The sequence below is a fragment of the Thrips palmi genome, unplaced genomic scaffold, assembly GCF_012932325.1.
Source record: "Thrips palmi isolate BJ-2018 unplaced genomic scaffold, TpBJ-2018v1 HiC_scaffold_12, whole genome shotgun sequence".
Classification (NCBI taxonomy): Eukaryota; Metazoa; Arthropoda; class Insecta; order Thysanoptera; family Thripidae; genus Thrips; species Thrips palmi.
In genome coordinates, this window is record NW_023144623.1 from 3,755,871 (window position 1) to 3,775,604 (window position 19,734).

Below are 19,734 nucleotides of genomic sequence, written 5' to 3' on the forward strand. Positions count from 1 at the left end.
AGTGAATAGTTTGTTCGCACAACAACAAAATTTCAGCTCTCCGAAGATCAAATTAAATTTAGTTGGAAGGGCAAACTTTTTTTCGTGTACATATGCTGCGAATGAGTTTAAAGACATTACAATTGTCTCAAGTACACAGTGATCATCTACTTTTTCAGTTGAAATAAATGTAATAATAGAGTAGTAATTGACTTTTGGTTCAATTTGTTCGTAGCTACACACTAAACTCATGCGTGTTCAGTATACTGAAAATAGGAAGGTCATAACTGTGACCTTTAAAAGTGTCATTACTGAAATGTCAGACCGAAAAATGGTAATACTTTTTTGTGTCAGAGATAAAGGTCTCGCCCAGTCTCGCTGCCTGACACTTTTTCGGTCCTACATTTCAGTATGACCCTTTTTCGGTCTTACATTTCTGTATGACCGTATTTCGGTCATACTTTTTGTACCGCCAATAGTTGGTCGGAGGCCTCTCCTTTTGCATTTCAGTGTACTCCGTGAAGCACAAGCTTGTGAGGGTACCCGCGATGGGAGACGACAAAGACGGATGCCAGGGAAGGGAGATCGGAGACTGAGATCAGGGGAGCGGCTCGACTTCAAGTACCTGAAAAAAATTCCCTTCGATAGAAATAGAAGCCGGCGCCTCTATAGTTGGCCACGGCAGGGGCAACGCCGCCTCGGAGGGGCGGGCGGGGAGACTGGGGGAAGGGGGGGGGGGGCTGCAATGTCACCGTGTTGTATTGGATGCGTCGCTAGATGCACTGAATGCACCGAGCTGCACCTTTTGCACCTAAAATGCTGTGCCGCCGTGTACGTCTTTTGCGCCCGGGTACACAACCTCATGAAAAATGAGTCGGTATGAGTTGAATCAGACGTCTAAATCTACCTCCGTGGCCTTAATCTGTGTTCACTGTTTTTCAACGAATGCACAGTAAATGTCTTACGCTGAAAGGCTGCACCAACATAATATGGTGGAGATTTTCTCCATAATACCAACGAAATTCGTCAAAATACCTATAAGGTACAGTGAATTCTGAATGGTATGTTACGAAGTCAGCTGCACCACCATAATAGGGAACATTTTCACCATAATATGGAGAATCTTCACTGTAGAACATTTAGAGTGTGTGACGTCATATTCGTCAATGTGACTTAGTGTCACATTCTCTTGCACACTGTGAAAATTTGTTGTCACTTTATGACAGAATCATGGAGGATATTTTACACTCTCAGCCTTTTACTGACTATTTCTCATTGGCAGACGCATTTCTGTAAGTGTTCCAACGAACGTCAATCAACACTTTGCAAAAATCCTGGATCCGCGGTTGCCGCACACGGTGCACGGATGTTCCGTTCCGTCCTCACCGAGGATCCCTGCACGACGCCGAACGACTGAGAAATTTTGTGCACATCGGATAGGGATTACCCCGGATAACCCGCGGATTACCTCCGGATTACATTGAAAAATTTCCAGGATTACCATTGGATTACGCCGGATTACATCAAAATTTCCGTGGATTACCCCTGGTGTCTTTAGAACTTTCCTGGATTACTTCCAAATTTCTGGTTATCCGGATTACGGGTTACCAATTTTCTGTATACGCCGGATAACCGAAGTCGTTTCCCCCTCGCTGCACCGTGATCGACACAGGTCCGTCCAAAGCGAGCCGCCGTCGCAGCGACTGCAGCGTGCACCCCCAGTGCGGCGCTTGCCGACTGGTTCCGAGAGTCGTTTTCGTCGCTCCGTCTCTCTCGCACCCATAGGGTGTTCCTAATAGGTGCGAGAGAGACGGAGCTACGAAAACGACTCTGCTGCAGCCACTCTGGCGGCGTCGCGTCACGGCTCGGCGCCGCGTTGGTCGGGACTCGGGCGCACAGTGGGCCAGAAGACCGGTGGAGGCGGCCGAAACTCTAGACGCGTTTTGAGCTCCAGAGTCACAAAATGGGACTCGAACCGGACGTGTGACCCCACCAATGGATTCCTCGTTCGGAGGGCAATCCGTTGGTGGGGTCACACGTTCCGTTCGAGGCCCATTCAGCGACTCTGGAGCGCAGAACGCGTCAAGAGTTTTGGCCGCCTCCACCGGTCCTCTGGCCCACTGTGGGGCGGCGCAGTGCCACGCAGTGCCACGCAGTGCAGAGCACCGACACGGCCCGATTCGTGTCAAATGGCGTGTTCGGTCTGCAAGTCGCCCGCCATCTCGCGCCCTCTCTTTTGCACGTCAAAATAGACGGGCATTGAGGTGTAGTGCCCGCGCCGCGTGCCGAGCGGACTTCCCCGCGTCGGACGAGCCGTTCCATACTACGGCTCCTACACTCTACCAAAAATGTCCTGTCAATGCCGTTAATTTATTACCAGTTTTCACTGTAGGTCAATTCACAGCGTTTACTGTGATCTGCTCACGGGATTCACTGTGATCTGGTCCCCAGTAAACACTGTGAGTTTGACGCCGCTGAGCACTGAAGTACTGCAAATCAGGCTCCAGTTCACGGCGTTTACTGTGGCCAGATCACAGTGAACACTGTGACCGAGATCACAGTGAACGCCGTGAACTAGTTCACAGCAAACGCCGTGAATTGCATAACAGCAAACATTGGTAATAAATTAACGGCGTTGACGGGACATTTTTTGTAGAGTGTAGGGGAGGGGAGCTTCACCCGCATGCACAGGAAGGAGCCTGGGTGACCAAGGTGCCCAGACTCTGGGCATACCAGCTTTACCGAGGGGGTAAACACTCGCGTAATACCCTGTACACAAAAAACGTGTATTACGCGTAATGCACGTAATTGTAATACCATTTTTGGGCCAAATATGCCAATTTTGGCATTTTAATGCCGTAGTGTAATATCCCCGTAATACAGCGTAATACCGAGTACTCTGTACACGATTTCTTAGAGTGTTTACCCCCTCGAGCTTTACAGTGTACTTGGCGAGAAGTCTGTGTGTAAACTGCATAGCGTTGGGGGATGGAGTGGTGCGGGTGCGTGCAGGTAAGGCAGTTAGCGGTAGGCAAAACTGCAACGCAGGCGCCACTGCAACGCAGGCAAGGGCAGGCAACTTTTTGCACAACGCCGAGGCCCTTCGTGGACCATTATTGGGCCCGCGGCCAGGAATCCCTCACGGGCCTTCAATCTACAGACTGATTGCGAGAGTCGTTTTCGCGTGTTTTCGTCGCTCTGCTTCTCTCGCACCTTACTTGGGACGCCTTACAAGTGCGAGAGAGACAGAGCGACGAAACCGACTCTCGCAATCAGTCTGGTAGAGGCGGCGGGCGGCGCCACGGGGCGTTGAGCTTCTTGGCTTCTTGCCTACCTCCAGGCGTCCAACGCGCCCAACGCGTCCAACGGGGCCTTTGTTTACCCCCGGCACGCGTTCGCCACGCGCTCGGGCCGCTCGGCACGCGTGGCGTCGCGAGGACTCCAACTAAATCGAGCCGGCCTCTTCAGAGGAAACTTGTCTCCCCGACATGCCGCCCGCTACGCTATGCATACGCACCGGGGCGTGGCGGGGCGGGGTGCGGCGCGGCGGGGCGGCCGCGAGGATCGTCGCCGTCGGGGAGCCCGTCGCGCCCGTGCCATCATTCCCCCGGGAGCCTCCGCGTCGGCGCCACGGACGTCGCCGCCGACACGACCGCCACCGGCGTGGACCCGTCCGCAGGCCGCGCCCGCGCGATGGTCGCGTAGTCGCCGGTCCAAGAGAGTCCAGCGGCCACGGGCACGAGGACCATGTGCGGCAGCAGGATCGAGAGCCCGCTCGGCGCGTGGGGCGTCGTCGTCCTCGTGGTGCTCGCGTCCTTCTCCGCGCAGGCAGCGCAGGTGAGTCACTCCACCCCATCTACAGATCGAGGGGTCTGCCACTGACTAATATGATGTACACACTAAATGTTATGTACAATTTTGTACGAGACATCGCAGTTTTTGTGCACACGAACTTTTCGTACAAATTTTGTACGATGAACTGCACAAATTTCCTCATTTTAGTGCGAATTTGCGTACAAATTTGTACGAAAAGTTCGTGTGCACCAAAAAAACCTGTGAAGTCTCGAACAAAATTTGTACAAAAACATTTAGGGTGTACAATTGAATGTGAGTGTCCACCCTAAATGGTTTTGTACGAATTTTGTACGAGACTTGACAGTTTTTTGTGCACACGAACTTTTCGTCCAAATTTGTGCGCAAATTTGCCCGAAAATGATGAAATTTGTGCAGTTTTTCGTAGAAAATTTGTACGAAAAGTTCGTCACCTGTGATGTCTCGTACAAAATTGTACACAACGATTAGTGTGTACTGAGTTTCCACCGTTCCATGCACTGTAAAAAATTCCGTACTATTGCACGGAAATGGTACAGAAAAATAAAGTACGGAGGTACGAACCCATGTAAATGGGTACGGAAAAAAAAGTACGGAAGTTCCGTAGTTAGCTAGTACGGACGTTCCAGGTGTTACGCCAGGACGTGGCGCACGCATATTTTAGCTTTACCTAACTTCAGTGTAATTTTAGGTATTTTGAATTCCATCAATTTTGTTTCTAATAATGACAGAAATGTTCACTATCAACAACATAACTGTGATTTTATTTAAAACGAGGGATACGCTTTTTTCAACAGCTGTAACTAGGTGTTCCGCCGTGGGACACTCAGTGCAAAGGTCATTTCGCGGCCGCATTTTGCCTCTAATTGGTGACTCCTTTTAAAGTTTCTGATTGGGACTTCAAGCTGAAGGTTCAATTGATGTGTTCCATGCATAATATATAGCACCTGCCTCGGCACCAGCAGATGCATATTGAGTACACACTTCAGTTTGTTGTCTACTTATGCACTCAGTGTACAGTTTAGTTTGTGGTGGGCTTGACCGGCCGATAGAGTTAGTGGTTCACCGTCCGGCGGAGGCTGCCAAGGCTGCGGACTGCCGTGACGTCACGGTGTGAGTGCGATAACGGCGAAAAGAGGAAACAAAACGAGTCCGGTCGATGGCATCTGCCTCTGTCGTTGGCTGGACCTAAAACTAGGAACCGGGTTTCTTGGAAAACCGGAAACGAGGATCCGGTTTTCTAAGAACAACGAAACCAAAGAACCGGATTTCTAAGAAAAACGGGCGGAGGAACCGGGTTCCAAAGTTAAACGGAACCGAGTAACCGGGTTTCTAAAGAACAGCGAAACCGATGAACCGGGTTTCTAAGAAAACCGGGCCGAGTAGCCGGGTTTCTATGAAAAAACGGAAACAAGGAACCGGGTTTCTAAGAAAAACGGAAACGAGGAACCAGGTTTCTAAAGATCAACGAAACCGAGATGTTTTAAGAGTGTCACCGCACTGGATACTCATTTTTCGAGTCCATTAATGATTCTCTTTGGTAAAGTTCGCCAGTTAGCCTTTTTTTTTCAATTGCAGCTGCGGCCGAGAAGGGATGTCCTCGACTTTGCTGCGTCCGCGGAGAACGAGCTGGGCACGGAGGGCGTGGAGCCGAGCACCCTCAAGTCGTACCACGACAGCAAATGGGTGAGTCAAGCAAGAACCTGCTTCATCGAGAAGGAGGGGAATCGACTTAGGAGATCCTAATGAGAGCGCATTCAAAAAATTTGATTTAGCGGTCGCCGATGCAGAGAAGAATTGTGTTGAATTTGAGTTAGGAAAAGAGCTGGTTGACGCGACGACGACATAGAGCAGCAGCACTACCGTTTCGGTTCGTTCATGCATGTGGGAAGCTCCAGGCCAGGGTGTTACCTATTTTTGAGTCCTATCCTTCCTCAAGAGTTGTATGCTGCAAAGAGGCGTGTCAAATACCAGCTTTGTTACCTAAATTTACTGACACTTCCTGCTCTTTTTCTTTCAAAATTTTGCCCCACTTTGAAGTTATTAAGTGGTGCGCGGTGGCAGGCCATCTTTACAAGTGTAGGACGGCCGACTGCAGCGAAAGAAATGTTTTAGTCGCCGCGATAGTTCAACGCGGTCGCGCCGCCTGGTCATCCATTCATAAACTCGCCTTATCATTCTCTGATAGGCCGGCTCGAGTAGAAATTAAAATTCTCCCGGCCGCGCGAGGGCTTCGTAGAAAACCGGAACAAAAACGTTGACTGTCTGACGATGTTGGTCTGTGGACTGGGGGAAGGAGGGAGGAAGGAGGCGGGTGAGGCCAAGCTATCGTCCGAATGAGGTCTGTGTCACAAAATATGTCTAAAGCATGTAATGGGGTCGCCTCTCAGATGCGTGACAGTAACCTCTGACTCACGCTGACCCCCGCCTCACTCCTTTCCCCCCCTTTTTTGCTTGATTTCGCCTGATGTTTACCCCGCCTTTGATAGGCACAGGTCCAACTTTTCACATTTTCCCCAATGTTCGAGACAGAACGCGCCCGAAAGGGACTGAGACTGCATCGGATAAACTCTAAAAGGTCAAAATAGCACAAGTGTGGAGAGATCTGTACGAACTCCGGAAAAGGGAAGGCCGCGTGCTGTACTTCCTTTCATTCACACGAAAAATAAAATGAATTGGCAATTATGTGATACTTAAAACTTTCAGGTGAATTCAATATCTTGGTTCCACTCTCATGCCATCATCATCATCAACGCTGTTAGGCCTCAGCAGACCTCTAGCGTTCGAGTTAGCAACTACAACAGGAACGTGACAAAATGTCACGTACATTTGAGTATTGTATCACGTTCGTTTGAATGTGAACAAGTTGATTTTTTGCCAATTCACACCCAAATGATTGTGACACAATGCTCAAACGAACGTGACAATTTGTCACGTTCGTTTCAACGTGATGTCACGTTCCTGGAATGAGAGTGTCTGTAATCGACTTTTCGGGGCATAGGCCTCCTACCAAGGTGCAAGTGCCCAAGAGGGAGAGATTCTGACAAAGGTGCTTCGGTGTTGCTTGCCTGTTTCAGAACGTTGTAGTGTATCGCGATGTCCCGAGCCAGAGCTGCTACCTGGAGAGGTTGAACAGCTCGGCGCCTAGCAGTGGCGCCAGCGGCCGGACGCTGTACGTCTCGCAGAAGGCGTTGTCCGAGACCGAGGTGAGTGCGGTGTGCCCAGGTGGGTAAGAATTGACCACGATTCACCTGCCTGCCTATCTCAGCCTGACGAACTATCGGCTTTGTTGATGAGAAGTTGCCTAGTGGTAAGGCTGAGGTAGGCTCTCGGGTAGGCTGTCCATTCGACGCTGCTGAATCGTGGGCAATATAATTGTTGACGACTTATCTGACTTCATTGTGCAGCCGGACCGTTGCTGTTCGTTGCTCGCGTGGCACAGTGGGTCAGCAGACGACCGGCGAAGGCGTCCAAAACTCGTTTTGATTTCCCAGAGTGGATAAACAGGACTCAAACCAAAGTGTGACCCCACCAATGGTTTGTTCTCCAAACGAGGAGTCCATTGATGGGGTCACTCGTTCGGTTTGAGTCCTAGCCACTCTGGATCTCGAACAGGCATCTACAGTTTTGGCCGCCTGCGCCGGTCTTCTGGCCCACTGCGCGTACGCCGCTCTTGCACCACAACCCAAATGCCCTCTTCCAGCTGGTGCGGGCGGCAGGCCCCAAGGCCGCCTCCTTCTGCGCGGGCCTGCAGGCGTGGCTGCTGGTGGAGGAGCAGCCCCCCGCGTCGTCGGCCACCCCGTCGCCGCCGCGGTCCCTGTCGCGGCGCCGGCGGCAGGTCCTGGTGCAGGGCTCGCAGCCCAAGAAGCACAAGGGCCAGACGCAGACGCAGTTCATCGCCTTCGGCAACGGCAAGGATGGCGGCACGGCCGAGGCCATCGCGGGCGCCGACGGCACGTCCCGGTCCACGGTGCGCGGCGTCAACGGCATGGGGCAGGCGCAGAGCCAGTCCGGCGTCGACGAGTGTGAGGGCTGCCCCGGCCAGGGCGGAGCGGGGGCCCCCGGAGCGCCTGGGACTGCGGGAGCGGCGGGAGCGGCTGGCGCTGGAGGTGAGCAGGATGCTGGTGTATGCACCGTAAGCCGAGGTAATGAGACAATTTCGGTGTAATATGAGACGCATGATTTCTATCGTTAGAATTGTAATGCTAATGGCATTTGATGAGTCATCTCTGTCAAACTTCACGGCGAAAAACAGTACCAGCTAGAGTAATTAATTTTTTACAGCAGTGGCTCTCTTTGTGACAGAATAGCGGGCTCAGAGTGAGTTCTACGCGAACCAAACTCCGTTTCATATTACCCCGAAATTGTCTCATATTACCCCGGCTTAAGGTATATATACGTACATACATACGTACCCAATTACTCACAGATCAAGAAAAGCATTCGTAGAACGCAAGTAGATATATTAAGGCTAAGTAGCACAAATGGTTCACCACCCCGAAACTGCGGGCATTGGTCAAGGCCCTCGAAAAGGGGCATGGTTTTAACCGGGACCATAAAGCAAAATTTTGAGGTCCGAAAGGCATGAGCATATTTTTTACAACGTGAAAGAGGCGCGAAAAACTGAGATGCCCTGCATGGCGTAGCATTTACGCCTGTGATTCATAGTGATTCAAAAGGACCCTGAGTAATATACTGTAATTTACAGGTATACCTGGACTTGGTGGTGCCGCCGGCGTTGGAGGTATTCCGGGAGTAGGCGGCTATCCAGGAGCTGGAGCGGGTGTCGGTGGAGCGTACCCTGGAGGCGTCGGAGGAGTGCCTGGAACCGGTGGTGGCGTCGGAGGAACCTATCCTGGAGGCGCCGGTGGTGGCGTCGGTGGAACCTATCCTGGAGGCGTCGGAGGAGTACCAGGCACCGCCGGTGGTGGCGCCGGAGGAACCTATCCTGGAGGCACCGGCGGTGGCGTCGGTGGAACCTATCCTGGAGGCGGGGCTGGAGGAACCTACCCTGGAGGCACCGGCGGTGGCGTCGGTGGAACCTATCCTGGAGGCGGGGCTGGAGGAACCTACCCTGGAGGCACCGGCGGTGGCGTCGGTGGAACCTACCCTGGAGGCGTCGGTGGCGTGCCCGGCACCGCCGGTGGTGGCGTCGGTGGAGCCTACCCTGGAGGAGTCGGTGGCGTAGGTGGAGTGTACCCTGGAGGCACCGGTGGCGGCACCGGTGGAACCTACCCTGGAGGCGTCGGTGGAGTGCCTGGCAGCGCCGGTGGTGGCGCCGGAGGAGTCTACCCTGGAGGCACCGCTGGTGGTGTCGGAGGAACCTACCCTGGGGGTACCGGTGGCGGCGCTGGTGGAACCTACCCTGGAGGCGTCGGTGGAGTGCCCGGCACCGCTGGTGGTGGCGCTGGAGGAGTCCACCCTGGAGGCACAGGTGGAACCTACCCTGGAGGCACAGGTGGTGGCGTTGGAGGAACCTACCCTGGGAGCACCGGTGGCGGCGCTGGTGGAACCTACCCTGGAGGCATAGGTGGAGTACCCGGCACCGCCGGTGGTGGCGTGGGAGGAGTGCCTGGTACCAGTGGCGGTGCCGGAGGAGCCTATCCAGGAGGCACTGGGGGCGGCGTTGGTGGAACCTACCCTGGAGGCACCGGTGGAGGCATCGGAGGAACTTACCCAGGAGGTGTCGGTGGAGTACCTGGCACGGCCGGTGGTGGCACCGGAGCAGTTTACCCTGGAGGCACTGGTGGAACCTACCCAGGAGGTACCGGTGGTGGCGCTGGTGGAACCTACCCTGGGGGCACCGGTGGAGGCATCGGAGGAACTTACCCAGGAGGTGTCGGTGGAGTGCCCGGAACTGCTGGTGGTGGCGCCGGAGGAGTCTACCCTGGAGGCACCGGCGGTGGCGTGGGAGGAACCTACCCCGGAGGCACCAGTGGTGGCGCCGGTGGAATCTATCCTGGAGGCGGTGTTGGAGGAACGTACCCCGGAGGTGTCGGAGGAGTACCAGGCACCGCCGGGGGTGGCGCCGGGGGAACGTACCCTGGAGGCGTGGGAGGAGTGCCCGGCACCGCCGGTGGTGGCGTCGGTGGAACCTATCCTGGAGGCGGCGTTGGAGGAACTTACCCCGGAGGTGTCGGAGGTGTACCAGGCACCGCCGGTGGTGGCGCCGGGGGATCGTACCCTGGAGGCGTGGGAGGAGTGCCCGGCACCGCCGGTGGTGGCGTCGGTGGCACGTATCCTGGAGGCACTGGCGGTGGCGCCGGGGGAACGTACCCAGGAGGCGTCGGTGGAGTGCCTGGCACCGCCGGGGGTGGCGCCGGTGGAACCTATCCTGGAGGTGCTGGAGGAACCTACCCTGGAGGCACTGGTGGCGGCACCGGTGGAGCCTACCCTGGAGGCGTCGGAGGAGTGCCCGGTACTGCCGGTGGTGGCGCCGGTGGAGCCTACCCCGGAGGGGTTGGAGGAGTTGCTGGTACTGGAGGAATCTATCCTGGAGGAGTGCCTGGAGCCGGAGGTGGGTCCACTGGAGGCTATCCTGGTGGCGTCGGTGGCGTTCCGGGCACTGGCGGTGTGGCTCAATATCCCGGGCAAGGAGCCGGAGGCGGTCAATACCCCGGCAAGCAGGTGGTCAGTATCCTGGGGGTGCTGCGGGTGGACTATATCCGGGCGCAGGAGCTGGCGGGCAATACCCTGGCCAAGCAGGAGGCACCGCTGGTGGCGTTGGAGGAGGTGGGTATCCTGGTGGGCAAGTACGGATTCCAGGTGTGCAAGGTAAACCGGGAGTTTTGTACCCTGGCTATGTTTCAGGTGGAGGCCAAGGTGTGCCGGGTGGTGTTGGTGGCTATCCTGGAGGAGCTCAAGGTACAGGAGGTGCCGGCGGCGCATATCCCGGCACTGCGGTTGGTTTCCCCGCCGGGACCGGGGCTGGAACGGTAGGAGGACAATACCCTGGACAAGCGGGAGGCGTTGGCACAGCGGGAGGCCAGTACCCTGGACAAGCGGGTGGCGTTGGCGGCGGTACAGCAGGTGGCCAGTACCCTGGACAAGCGGGTGGCGTTGGAGGTGGTACAGCGGGTGGCCAATACCCTGGACAAGCGGGCGGCGTTGGAGGTGGTGCCGCAGGAGGGCAATACCCAGGACAAGCAGGTGGCCAATACCCTGGGCAAGCCGGTGGAGTTGCAGGAGGCCAATATCCTGGACAAGCTGGGGGGGTTAAAGGAGGAACTGCAGGAGGACAATACCCAGGCCAAGCAGGTGGCCAATATCCTGGACAAGCAGGCGGCCAGTACCCTGGACAAGCTGGGGTTGTCGGAGGAGGAACTGCAGGAGGGCAATACCCTGGACAAGCGGGTGGAGTTTCAGGTGGCCAATATCCTGGACAAGCAGGAGGAGGAACTGCAGGTGGTCAGTACCCTGGACAAGCTGGTGGTCAATATCCTGGACAAGCAGGTGGCGTTGGTGGGGGCGCTGCAGGTGGCCAATACCCTGGACAGGCAGGTGGGACTGCAGGAGGCCAGTACCCTGGACAAGCTGGTGGTCAATATCCTGGACAAGCAGGTGGTACTGCTGGTGGTCAGTACCCTGGACAGGCAGGTGGTACTGCTGGAGGCCAATATCCGGGCCAAGCAGGCGGAGTTGCTGGTGGCCAATACCCTGGACAAGCAGGTGGCGTTGCTGGTGGTCAGTACCCTGGACAAGCAGGAGGCCAATATCCTGGACAAGCAGGTGGCGTTGCTGGTGGTCAGTACCCGGGACAGGCAGGAGGTACTGCTGGAGGCCAATATCCTGGACAAGCAGGTGGAGTTGCTGGTGGTCAATACCCCGGACAAGCAGGAGGCGTTGCTGGTGGTCAGTACCCGGGACAAGCAGGAGGAGTTGCAGGTGGCCAATATCCTGGGCAAGCAGGAGGCGTCGCAGGAGGTCAATACCCTGGACAAGCAGGTGGTACTGCTGGTGGCCAATACCCGGGACAAGCAGGTGGTACTGCTGGTGGCCAATATCCTGGACAAGCTGGTGGCATTGCAGGTGGACAATATCCTGGACAAGCAGGAGGCGTCGCAGGAGGTCAATACCCTGGACAAGCAGGTGGTACTGCTGGTGGCCAATACCCTGGGCAAGCAGGTGGTACTGCTGGTGGCCAATATCCTGGACAAGCTGGTGGCGTTGCAGGTGGACAATATCCTGGACAAGCAGGAGGTGTTGCCGGAGGCCAGTACCCAGGTCAATCAGGAGGAGTCGCGGGTGGCCAATATCCTGGACAAGCTGGGGGCGTCGCAGGAGGTCAATACCCTGGACAAGCAGGTGGAACTGCAGGTGGCGTTGCCGGAGGCCAGTATCCTGGACAAGCGGGTGGCGTTGCAGGTGGTCAATACCCTGGACAAGCAGGTGGCGTCGCGGGTGGTCAATACCCCGGACAAGCAGGAGGAGCAGCAGGTGGTCAGTACCCTGGTGGCGTCGCTGGAGGCTATCCGGGAGGCGGCGTTGGCGGAGTTCCTGGATCTGGTGCTGGAGCTTACCCCGGCGGTGGCGTGGGTGGGGCCTACCCGGGAGGGGCGGGTGCTGGCGCTTATCCCGGTGGAGCTGGCGGCGCAGGCGGCTACCCAGGCGGTGCTGCTGGCGGAGTTGGTGGCACTGGTGGCTACCCAGGCGGTGCTGCCGGCGGAGTTGGTGGCGCTGGTGGGTACCCTGGCGGTGCTGCCGGCGGCGCAGGGGCGGTGGGCGGCGTCGGTGGCGGCGCTGGTGCTATTGGCACCGGCCCGCTCGGCTCCAACGAGGGCGACGCCGTGGCCACGTCCAGCATCTCCTCCACCCCCGACGGCCTCACCAAGCTGGAGGCGTCGTCCAAGGGCCGCTTCGGCTCTGGCGTCGCGCACACGGCGGTAAGAACACTGAGGACACAAAGCTAAACAAATTTTGCTCTTACATGGTGTAAACAATTGCTTTTGGAACGGCGGGAAAGGGCGTAAATCAATGGACTCGTAGTCAAAATTTTAATAGGTGGAAAGACAGTTGTGCCGTGAAGCGCGTAGTTTTCATGCCTTTGTTGTACTAGCATAGTTGAGCATGCTTGACCCAGCCCCGCCCTATGAACACTAAATCTCTTTGAACAGTTTTTGTTCGTGGAAGCCCAAAACTGTGTGTCTGACAATGCAAGCCCTTTGTCATGCACAAAGTTGTGTGAGGCCACGGACAATTATTGTACCACAATGCATTTACTGCGAAGCGAAGCCAACCCGGTAACTTATTCCATTCTTTCCCCCTGTCCCCAGGTTGACGGCAGCTACTCGGGCACGGGCACCTTCGCGGCGTCCGCCCAGACCGGCGACGAGCTCAAGTCCTCCAAGACGTCGGTGTCGGGCTCCCCGCAAGGGTCCTCGAGTGTAGCGCAGTCGCATGGAGGACGCGAGCAAGCGCAGACGCAGGTGCGTGCGATAACAAGAACGGAGTACAACACTTATACCATATATTCCCTCCATAAACTCAAAACGCCCATCGTGATGTCATTTTGACTTGACTGCTCCGTTAGTATTCCCTGTTCTTTGAGTACACGTGAGCAACCGCTACTTACCCAAGCTATTCATATCGTCGCGACTTTCATGTAAGAACCAAAGGACAGGCTGGCCATGCTGGCTCGTGAGCGGGGGAGGTGCACTGTTAGTTTGGCGTGCTGTAAAAAGGGGTCGGGTCACACGTTCGGTTTGAGTCCCATTTAGCGACTCAGGAGCTCACATCGCAATCCGTCTCGAATATTGACCCAACCGCCTCCACCGGTCTTCTGACCCACTGCGCTCCTCCCCCTTCTTTTGGACACTAGACAGGTGCCTGGAAGGTAAGCAAAATGCGATGCATTCCGCGTTGAGGTACGCAAAAAGCGTCTATTAACATGACACCCCCACCCGGGGTCGGCAACTCATATAATACTTCGTACGCGGTGGCTATATTACCCGTATATTACCTGTATATTACCATATATTACTTTCATATTAACACAATTTCGCCTCTATAATACCCCTATATTACTATATATTACTTTGTATTACATTATATTACACATTATTACCTATATTACTGGTGATATACGTATACGCCCTCGCACACGGCCAAGGGAAGTTGCCGACCCCTCGCCCCCACCCCCACCTCAAAAAAATTCTGCGCATGCCTCTGCCTTTGACTGCGCCGCGACCACTGCACTGCACTGCCGGCTCTCCGCAGGTGACCATGGGCACGGACGGCAGCGGCACGAGCGCCTTCTCCACGAGCCAGGGCATCACGTACGGCACCAACACGCAGGTGCAGGCCGGGCTGGGCGGCGGCATCGCGGACGCGCAGAGCCGCGGCCCCGGCGCCACGGCCTCGCAGGCGCAGATCGGCTTCCTGCCGCGCAACCAGGACCAGCCCAACCCGTACCGCGGCGGCGGCACGGCCGTCTCGCAGTCCGGCCCGCTGTCGGGGCTGTCCACGGCCGAGATCGAGGGGTCGTACCGGTGAGTGCGCTGGGAGACTTTGTTGTCATTGGACGGGAAGGAACAAATAGGGGATGACATTTTCGTCGCTTCAAATGGCGTCAGTTTCGTCACTTTAAAATGGTGACATTTTCATCACTTTGAAATGGTGACATTTTCATCACTTTGAAATGGTGACATTTTCATCACTTTGAAATGGTAACATTTGCAGCACTTTGAAATGGTGACATTTTCATCACTTTGAAATGGTGGCATTTTCATCTCTTTAAAATAGTGACATTTTCACCACTTTAAAATGGTGGCATTTTCGTCACTCTAAAATTGTGACATTTTCATCACTTTCAAATGAGTGAGTGAGTGAATGAGTGAGTGAGTGAGTGAGTGAGTGAGTGAGTGATAGTTGAAATGAGTGAGTGATTGAGTGATGAGTGGTGAGTGATGAGTGAAGAGTGAGTGAGTGAGTGAGTGAGTTGGTGACGATGGTGATGAGTGAGTGAGTGAGTGAGTGAGTGAGTGAGGATGATGAATGAATGATGTGAATGAATGAATGAATGAATGAATGAATGAATGAGTGAGTGAATGAGTGAGTGAATGAATGAGTGAGTACATGAATGAGTGAGTGAATGAATGAATGAATGAATGAATGAATGAATGAATGAATGAATGAATGAATGAATGAATGAATGAATGAATGAATGAATGAATGAGTGAGTGAGTGAGTGAGTGAGTGATCGCTCGCTCGCTCGCTCCTGCGTCGCTTTGCCTCCTGATTCCGCAGAATCGTTTTGGTTCCGTTGCTCTGTCTCTCTCACTCCCCTGCGGGACGCCCCAGGAGAGCCACCTAGAGCAACACAGAGCGTCGTAACGATCCTTCGGAATCAGTCGACAGGTGCTGTCCGGGCGGTTTCTATGACCGCGGCGCGTGGTCCACGATTATGTGTGGTCCAGCCCTTAATGGTAATGGTCCCGAGTTCCCCTAAGGCGCAGATAGGCAAGCCCGCCACACTGCAGCGTCTTGCATGCGAGAATCGTTGCCTATCCGCAAGGGGCTCGTGGCCAGCTTTAAGAATGCAGCAGATCTGGACGTTGCTTTCGTCCCCCCCCCCCCCCCCCCCCCTCTCTCTCTCTCTCTCTCTCTCTCTCTCTCTCTCTCCTCTCTCTCTCTCTCTCTCTCTCTCTCTCTCTCTCTCTCCCTCTCTCCCTCTCTCACTCACTCACATGTCGTCCGTATTGCTGGGAGAGGGAGAGAGACAGAGCGGCGGGTCCCTCACGCGGTGTTTCCGCCCCCAGGTACGGCATCGCGTACAAGGGCGGCGCGCAGGCTGCCTCCGGCCGTCCGCTGCCGCAGTCCACGATGCGCCTGCAGGCCATGAAGGCCCTGAACGAGTCGCAGACCGTCGACGAGCAGTACCGCGTCGAGAGCAACTCCACTGGCATCGGCGCCATCACCGGCACCACCAGGACCGCCGGCGCCAGCCTCACGGAGCACGAGGTGGAGATGCTGGCCCGGCAGACGGCCGGCCACCACATCGTCTTCAACGAGACCCTCACCATCTCCACGCGCAACGAGACCGTCACGTTCGACTCGACGAACCGCGAGCACTCGCCGGCCACGCCGCCGCCCGCGCTCCTCGGCCCCGTCACCGGCCCGCCGGCCGCGGGTGAGTTTGGGCAGCGAGATCGGGCCTCTTTGTGAAGCGGCACCGCACATTGGGCCAGAAGACCGGCGCCGGCAGCCAAAACTCTAGGCGCGTTTTGAGCTCCAGGGTCGTTAATCAGGACTCGAACCGAACGCTTGACCCCACCAATGGATTCCTCGTTCGGAGAGCAATCCATTGGTGGGGTCAAACGCTCGGTTCGAGTCCTGTTTAGCGACTCTGGAGCTCAAAACGCGTCCGGGATTTTGGCCGCCCCCACCGGTCTTCTGGCACCGCGCGCGCCGAAAGGGGAGAGGGCGGACTGCATGAGCGTCTGATGACATTCTTGTCAGGAGAATTGTCAACAACGAACACCCAAAATGTTGGCGGTGTTGCGGCAGGTTCCACGGAGGACTCCAGCGAGGAGCCCAACACGCTGCGCGGCGACACCACCTTCACGCCGCCCCGCCAGGAGCAGCCCAGCACGCTGGCGCCCTCCCCGGCCCCCGCGCCCGTCGGCAAGGGCGGCGTGGAGGAGTTCGACGAGTACGAGGACTACGAGGACGAGGAGGAGGCGGACCTGAGCGACGCGCACCAGGTGGGCCAGCGGCCGCCCAAGTACCAGGACGGCGGCGCGCGCCTGCCCGAGCGCGGCGACCTCTTCTCCTCGCGGCCCAAGTCGGAGACGGAGAGCGTGGCGGCCGGCCAGCAGAACGCCGTCAAGGACGCCGCCAAGGACGCCGTCAAGGACGCCAAGGGGAAGCCCGGCAGCAAGAAGGGCCGCGGCAGGAAGAACATGCTGCGGCAGGGCGCGCGCAGGTACAGGCAGAGGCACGGCCCGGGGCCGCAGCGGGGCCGGCACGGCATGGCCAGGGTGTACCGATTCTGGGGTGCTTCTCTGGACTGACTGCACTTGTACTGACTGAACCGGGCGCGGCTCCTGGGGGTGGGTTTTGGGGGTCAACCCCTCCCTTGGGTACTGGATAGGCCGCCTGGAGCGTGGGCAACATGCACTGTACCCCAGAGCCGTACACTGGGCTCCCCTTAGCAAAATTCTGGAGCCGCGCTTGCTGCACTTCTTGCTCTGACTGTACTTGTGCCGACTGTAGGTACTTGTACTGACTGTAGGTGCTTGTAGCGACTCATACTGACTGCAGATACTTGTACTGACTGCAGGTACTTGTATACTGACTACAGGTACTTGTACTGACTGTACTTTAACTGACTGTAGATGCTTGTAGTGATTGTACTTGTGCTTGCCCTGACCGTACTTTGCACTGACTGACTGTACTTGCACTGACTGACTGTACTTGTACTGACTACTTGTGCTTGCCCTGGCTGTACTGGCACTTGCCCTATGACCGTCCTCTGCACTGACTGACTGTACTTGCACTGACTGACTGTACTTGTACTGACTGTACTTGTGCTTGCCCTGGCTGTACTTGCCCTGACCCTACTGCACTGACTGACTGTACTTGGCTGCCCGGACAGGAAGCTGGACGCCAAGAGCAGCAACCGGGCGCTGGTCCGCAGCGGGGACACTGTGAGCGGCCCGGTGCCGGACGGCTTCATCAGCGTTACCAAGAGCGTCACCGGGCATCTGCCCGCCCTGGGCACGCCGTCGGCGGCCATCACGGCGCCGGGGGCGTTGCCGGGGACCGGCACCGCGGCCGCGGCGGACGGCGCCGACCCCAAGGCGTTCGCGCACACGTACTACACGGCCGCCTCGGCCTGCGGCTTCTTCAGCTACGCGTGCAACGAGGTCGCCGGCGAGACGGGCAAGACCAGCATCTGCAAGCCCGGCGCCACGCCCACCCGCATGGACGGCACGCCGTGCTGAAGGCCGGGAAGGGCCGGCCGGCAAGCCAGGCGCGGATCCAGGGGGGAGTGGTGGGGGTCATCATTCCCCTCCGTGGGCACTACATAGGCTAGGCCCCCGCCTGGACGGTAGGCAAAATGCAAAATGCACTGCTTTTCTCCTGGAGGCCGCCCAGCAATACTTTACCCCCATCCTCATCCTTACAAAAATCCTGGGTCCGCGCCTGCTGCAAGCCTGCAGCCACCCCGAGCTGATGGACGGACGCGAAGAGTCCCCCTGGATTCGGACCCAGACCCAAATCTGGGGAGGAATAGAGTTTCGTTCCGGCGGTCCAGACATATTCATAAGTATTTTACTTCATGTTATATTCCATGTACAAAATTTTGAAGTCACCCTGCTTTGGTCTCAGACGACATGACAGTCTCACATAAACTTTGTACAAACCCATGACAGACTGTATGTATAAATAAGCATTTTCTTTGATAACTCATTTTCATTAAGGTGCTGGCGTGTTTTATAGAAAGTTAGTGGCTTCATATTTGAAATAAAAACATGCTGCTAGAGCATGTTGAGAGTGGACTTCCCTATGATAAGAAAAGTGTAACAATGCTGACACATAGGATGCAGTAAGAATTGATGTTTTGTCTAATATAATTTATTGTAGAGTTTTCTTACCAATACAATATCAGAACAAATCACCGAAGCAATTGATAGTATTATTGTATGTACCTAATGACCACATGACAGCGTTCAGACTTCTGGCAAAGTCGACTGTCTGAAGCACCTGAGCCACCAGTCGGCCGCGACTCACAGAGCTGTGCGGCTGCGGCAGCAGTGGCCGCTTGACTGTCGGGGCTGCTACTGCTGCAGCCGAGACCGCCGATTCGTTCTCAGTTGGAATTCTTCGCCTGCCAACTCAGTCGCTTCAGTCAGTCGACCTGGCCAAAAGTCCAAACACAGCCACATGATCGCCAAATTACTTGTGAATACATGATTCATATTTACGATCAATAATTCCATAATCTCAACTTCTAATGCAAATACACAGGCCTATTTGTGAGACTTTATAAATTCTATGGTTATTTTAGTGAGTCTTTGTTATTAATACACGAACTTTATGTTGTTCAGAAAAGGCTAAGAACCAAAGTAAGTCCTGCAAAAATCTGAAAAAGCAGTGTTTGACACTCACATGTGCAATTTAAAGTCAACAATTTCAGGTACAAAGGTCCCTTTACTTCCTGCTTGTCCAGTTATACAACACCACATTCACAGAATAATTTCTTTCATTAATACTTGAAGTTTCCCTTCACTTTCACAGAAACAGAAAATGCTATCTAAATATATTTGAGCAGCTTCAAAGGAAGTTAAAGAAAGGAAAAACACAAAGGAAACATTTAAGAGTCAATATTTCAGTATATTTCCTTGAAAGTGACACATTAGGCAATCAAATTTAAAAGAACACATGAAGGCAAATAGAAAGGCAAAGTCATACGAAAACAAGTTAGAACCTTTCACCCTAAATTGACTAAAGAATCTCCAAGGCAACATTTGGAATAGAAAAACAAATGCGATGCAGGAACTTTTAGACTACTTTGATATGTTTCAATGTGTCAGTTTTCAGTACTTTGGAAGTCTTGTTGATTGCGTTAAAGCGTTACTCTAAACAAATATTTATCCATTCAGAAAACAGATACACCATAGTGTACACAGATGATATAGTACTATACTTATCACAAATCTGTTGGCTGGATTAAAATTCAAATAAAAAGAAACAAGAAATAATGGAAATTGCTAAACATCTAAGTCTGTTGCTGCAGCTAGGAAGGAATTGCAGTACTGATAATTATATACTGATAGTATGATACACTGGCGTGCACAGTGGGGTAAAGACTCCAAAAATATACATTTTAGTGCAAATTTTAGACAGGCCGTAGAGAGTTGGGTAAAATTGCACCCAAAATTAGCCCTCCACTCCCCTTAAACCTCAAACTGTGCACGCCAG

At 54.9% G+C, this 19,734-nt stretch overlaps 1 protein-coding gene across 1 annotated transcript; it reads left to right on the forward strand.

Moving 5' to 3' along the window:
• Nucleotides 1–4,793: 4,793 nt before the first annotated feature.
• On the forward strand, nucleotides 4,794–18,435 carry LOC117640608 (hornerin-like). Its single transcript, XM_034377212.1, is given in 12 exon segments — nucleotides 4,794–4,921; nucleotides 5,389–5,496; nucleotides 6,888–7,016; nucleotides 7,514–7,919; nucleotides 8,519–10,053; nucleotides 10,056–10,542; nucleotides 10,621–12,692; nucleotides 13,083–13,235; nucleotides 14,026–14,297; nucleotides 15,567–15,937; nucleotides 16,315–16,732; nucleotides 17,405–18,435. Coding segments are annotated over 12 exon segments (6,408 nt in total). The 5' UTR covers nucleotides 4,794–4,813; the 3' UTR covers nucleotides 17,754–18,435.
• Nucleotides 18,436–19,734: the final 1,299 nt, after the last annotated feature.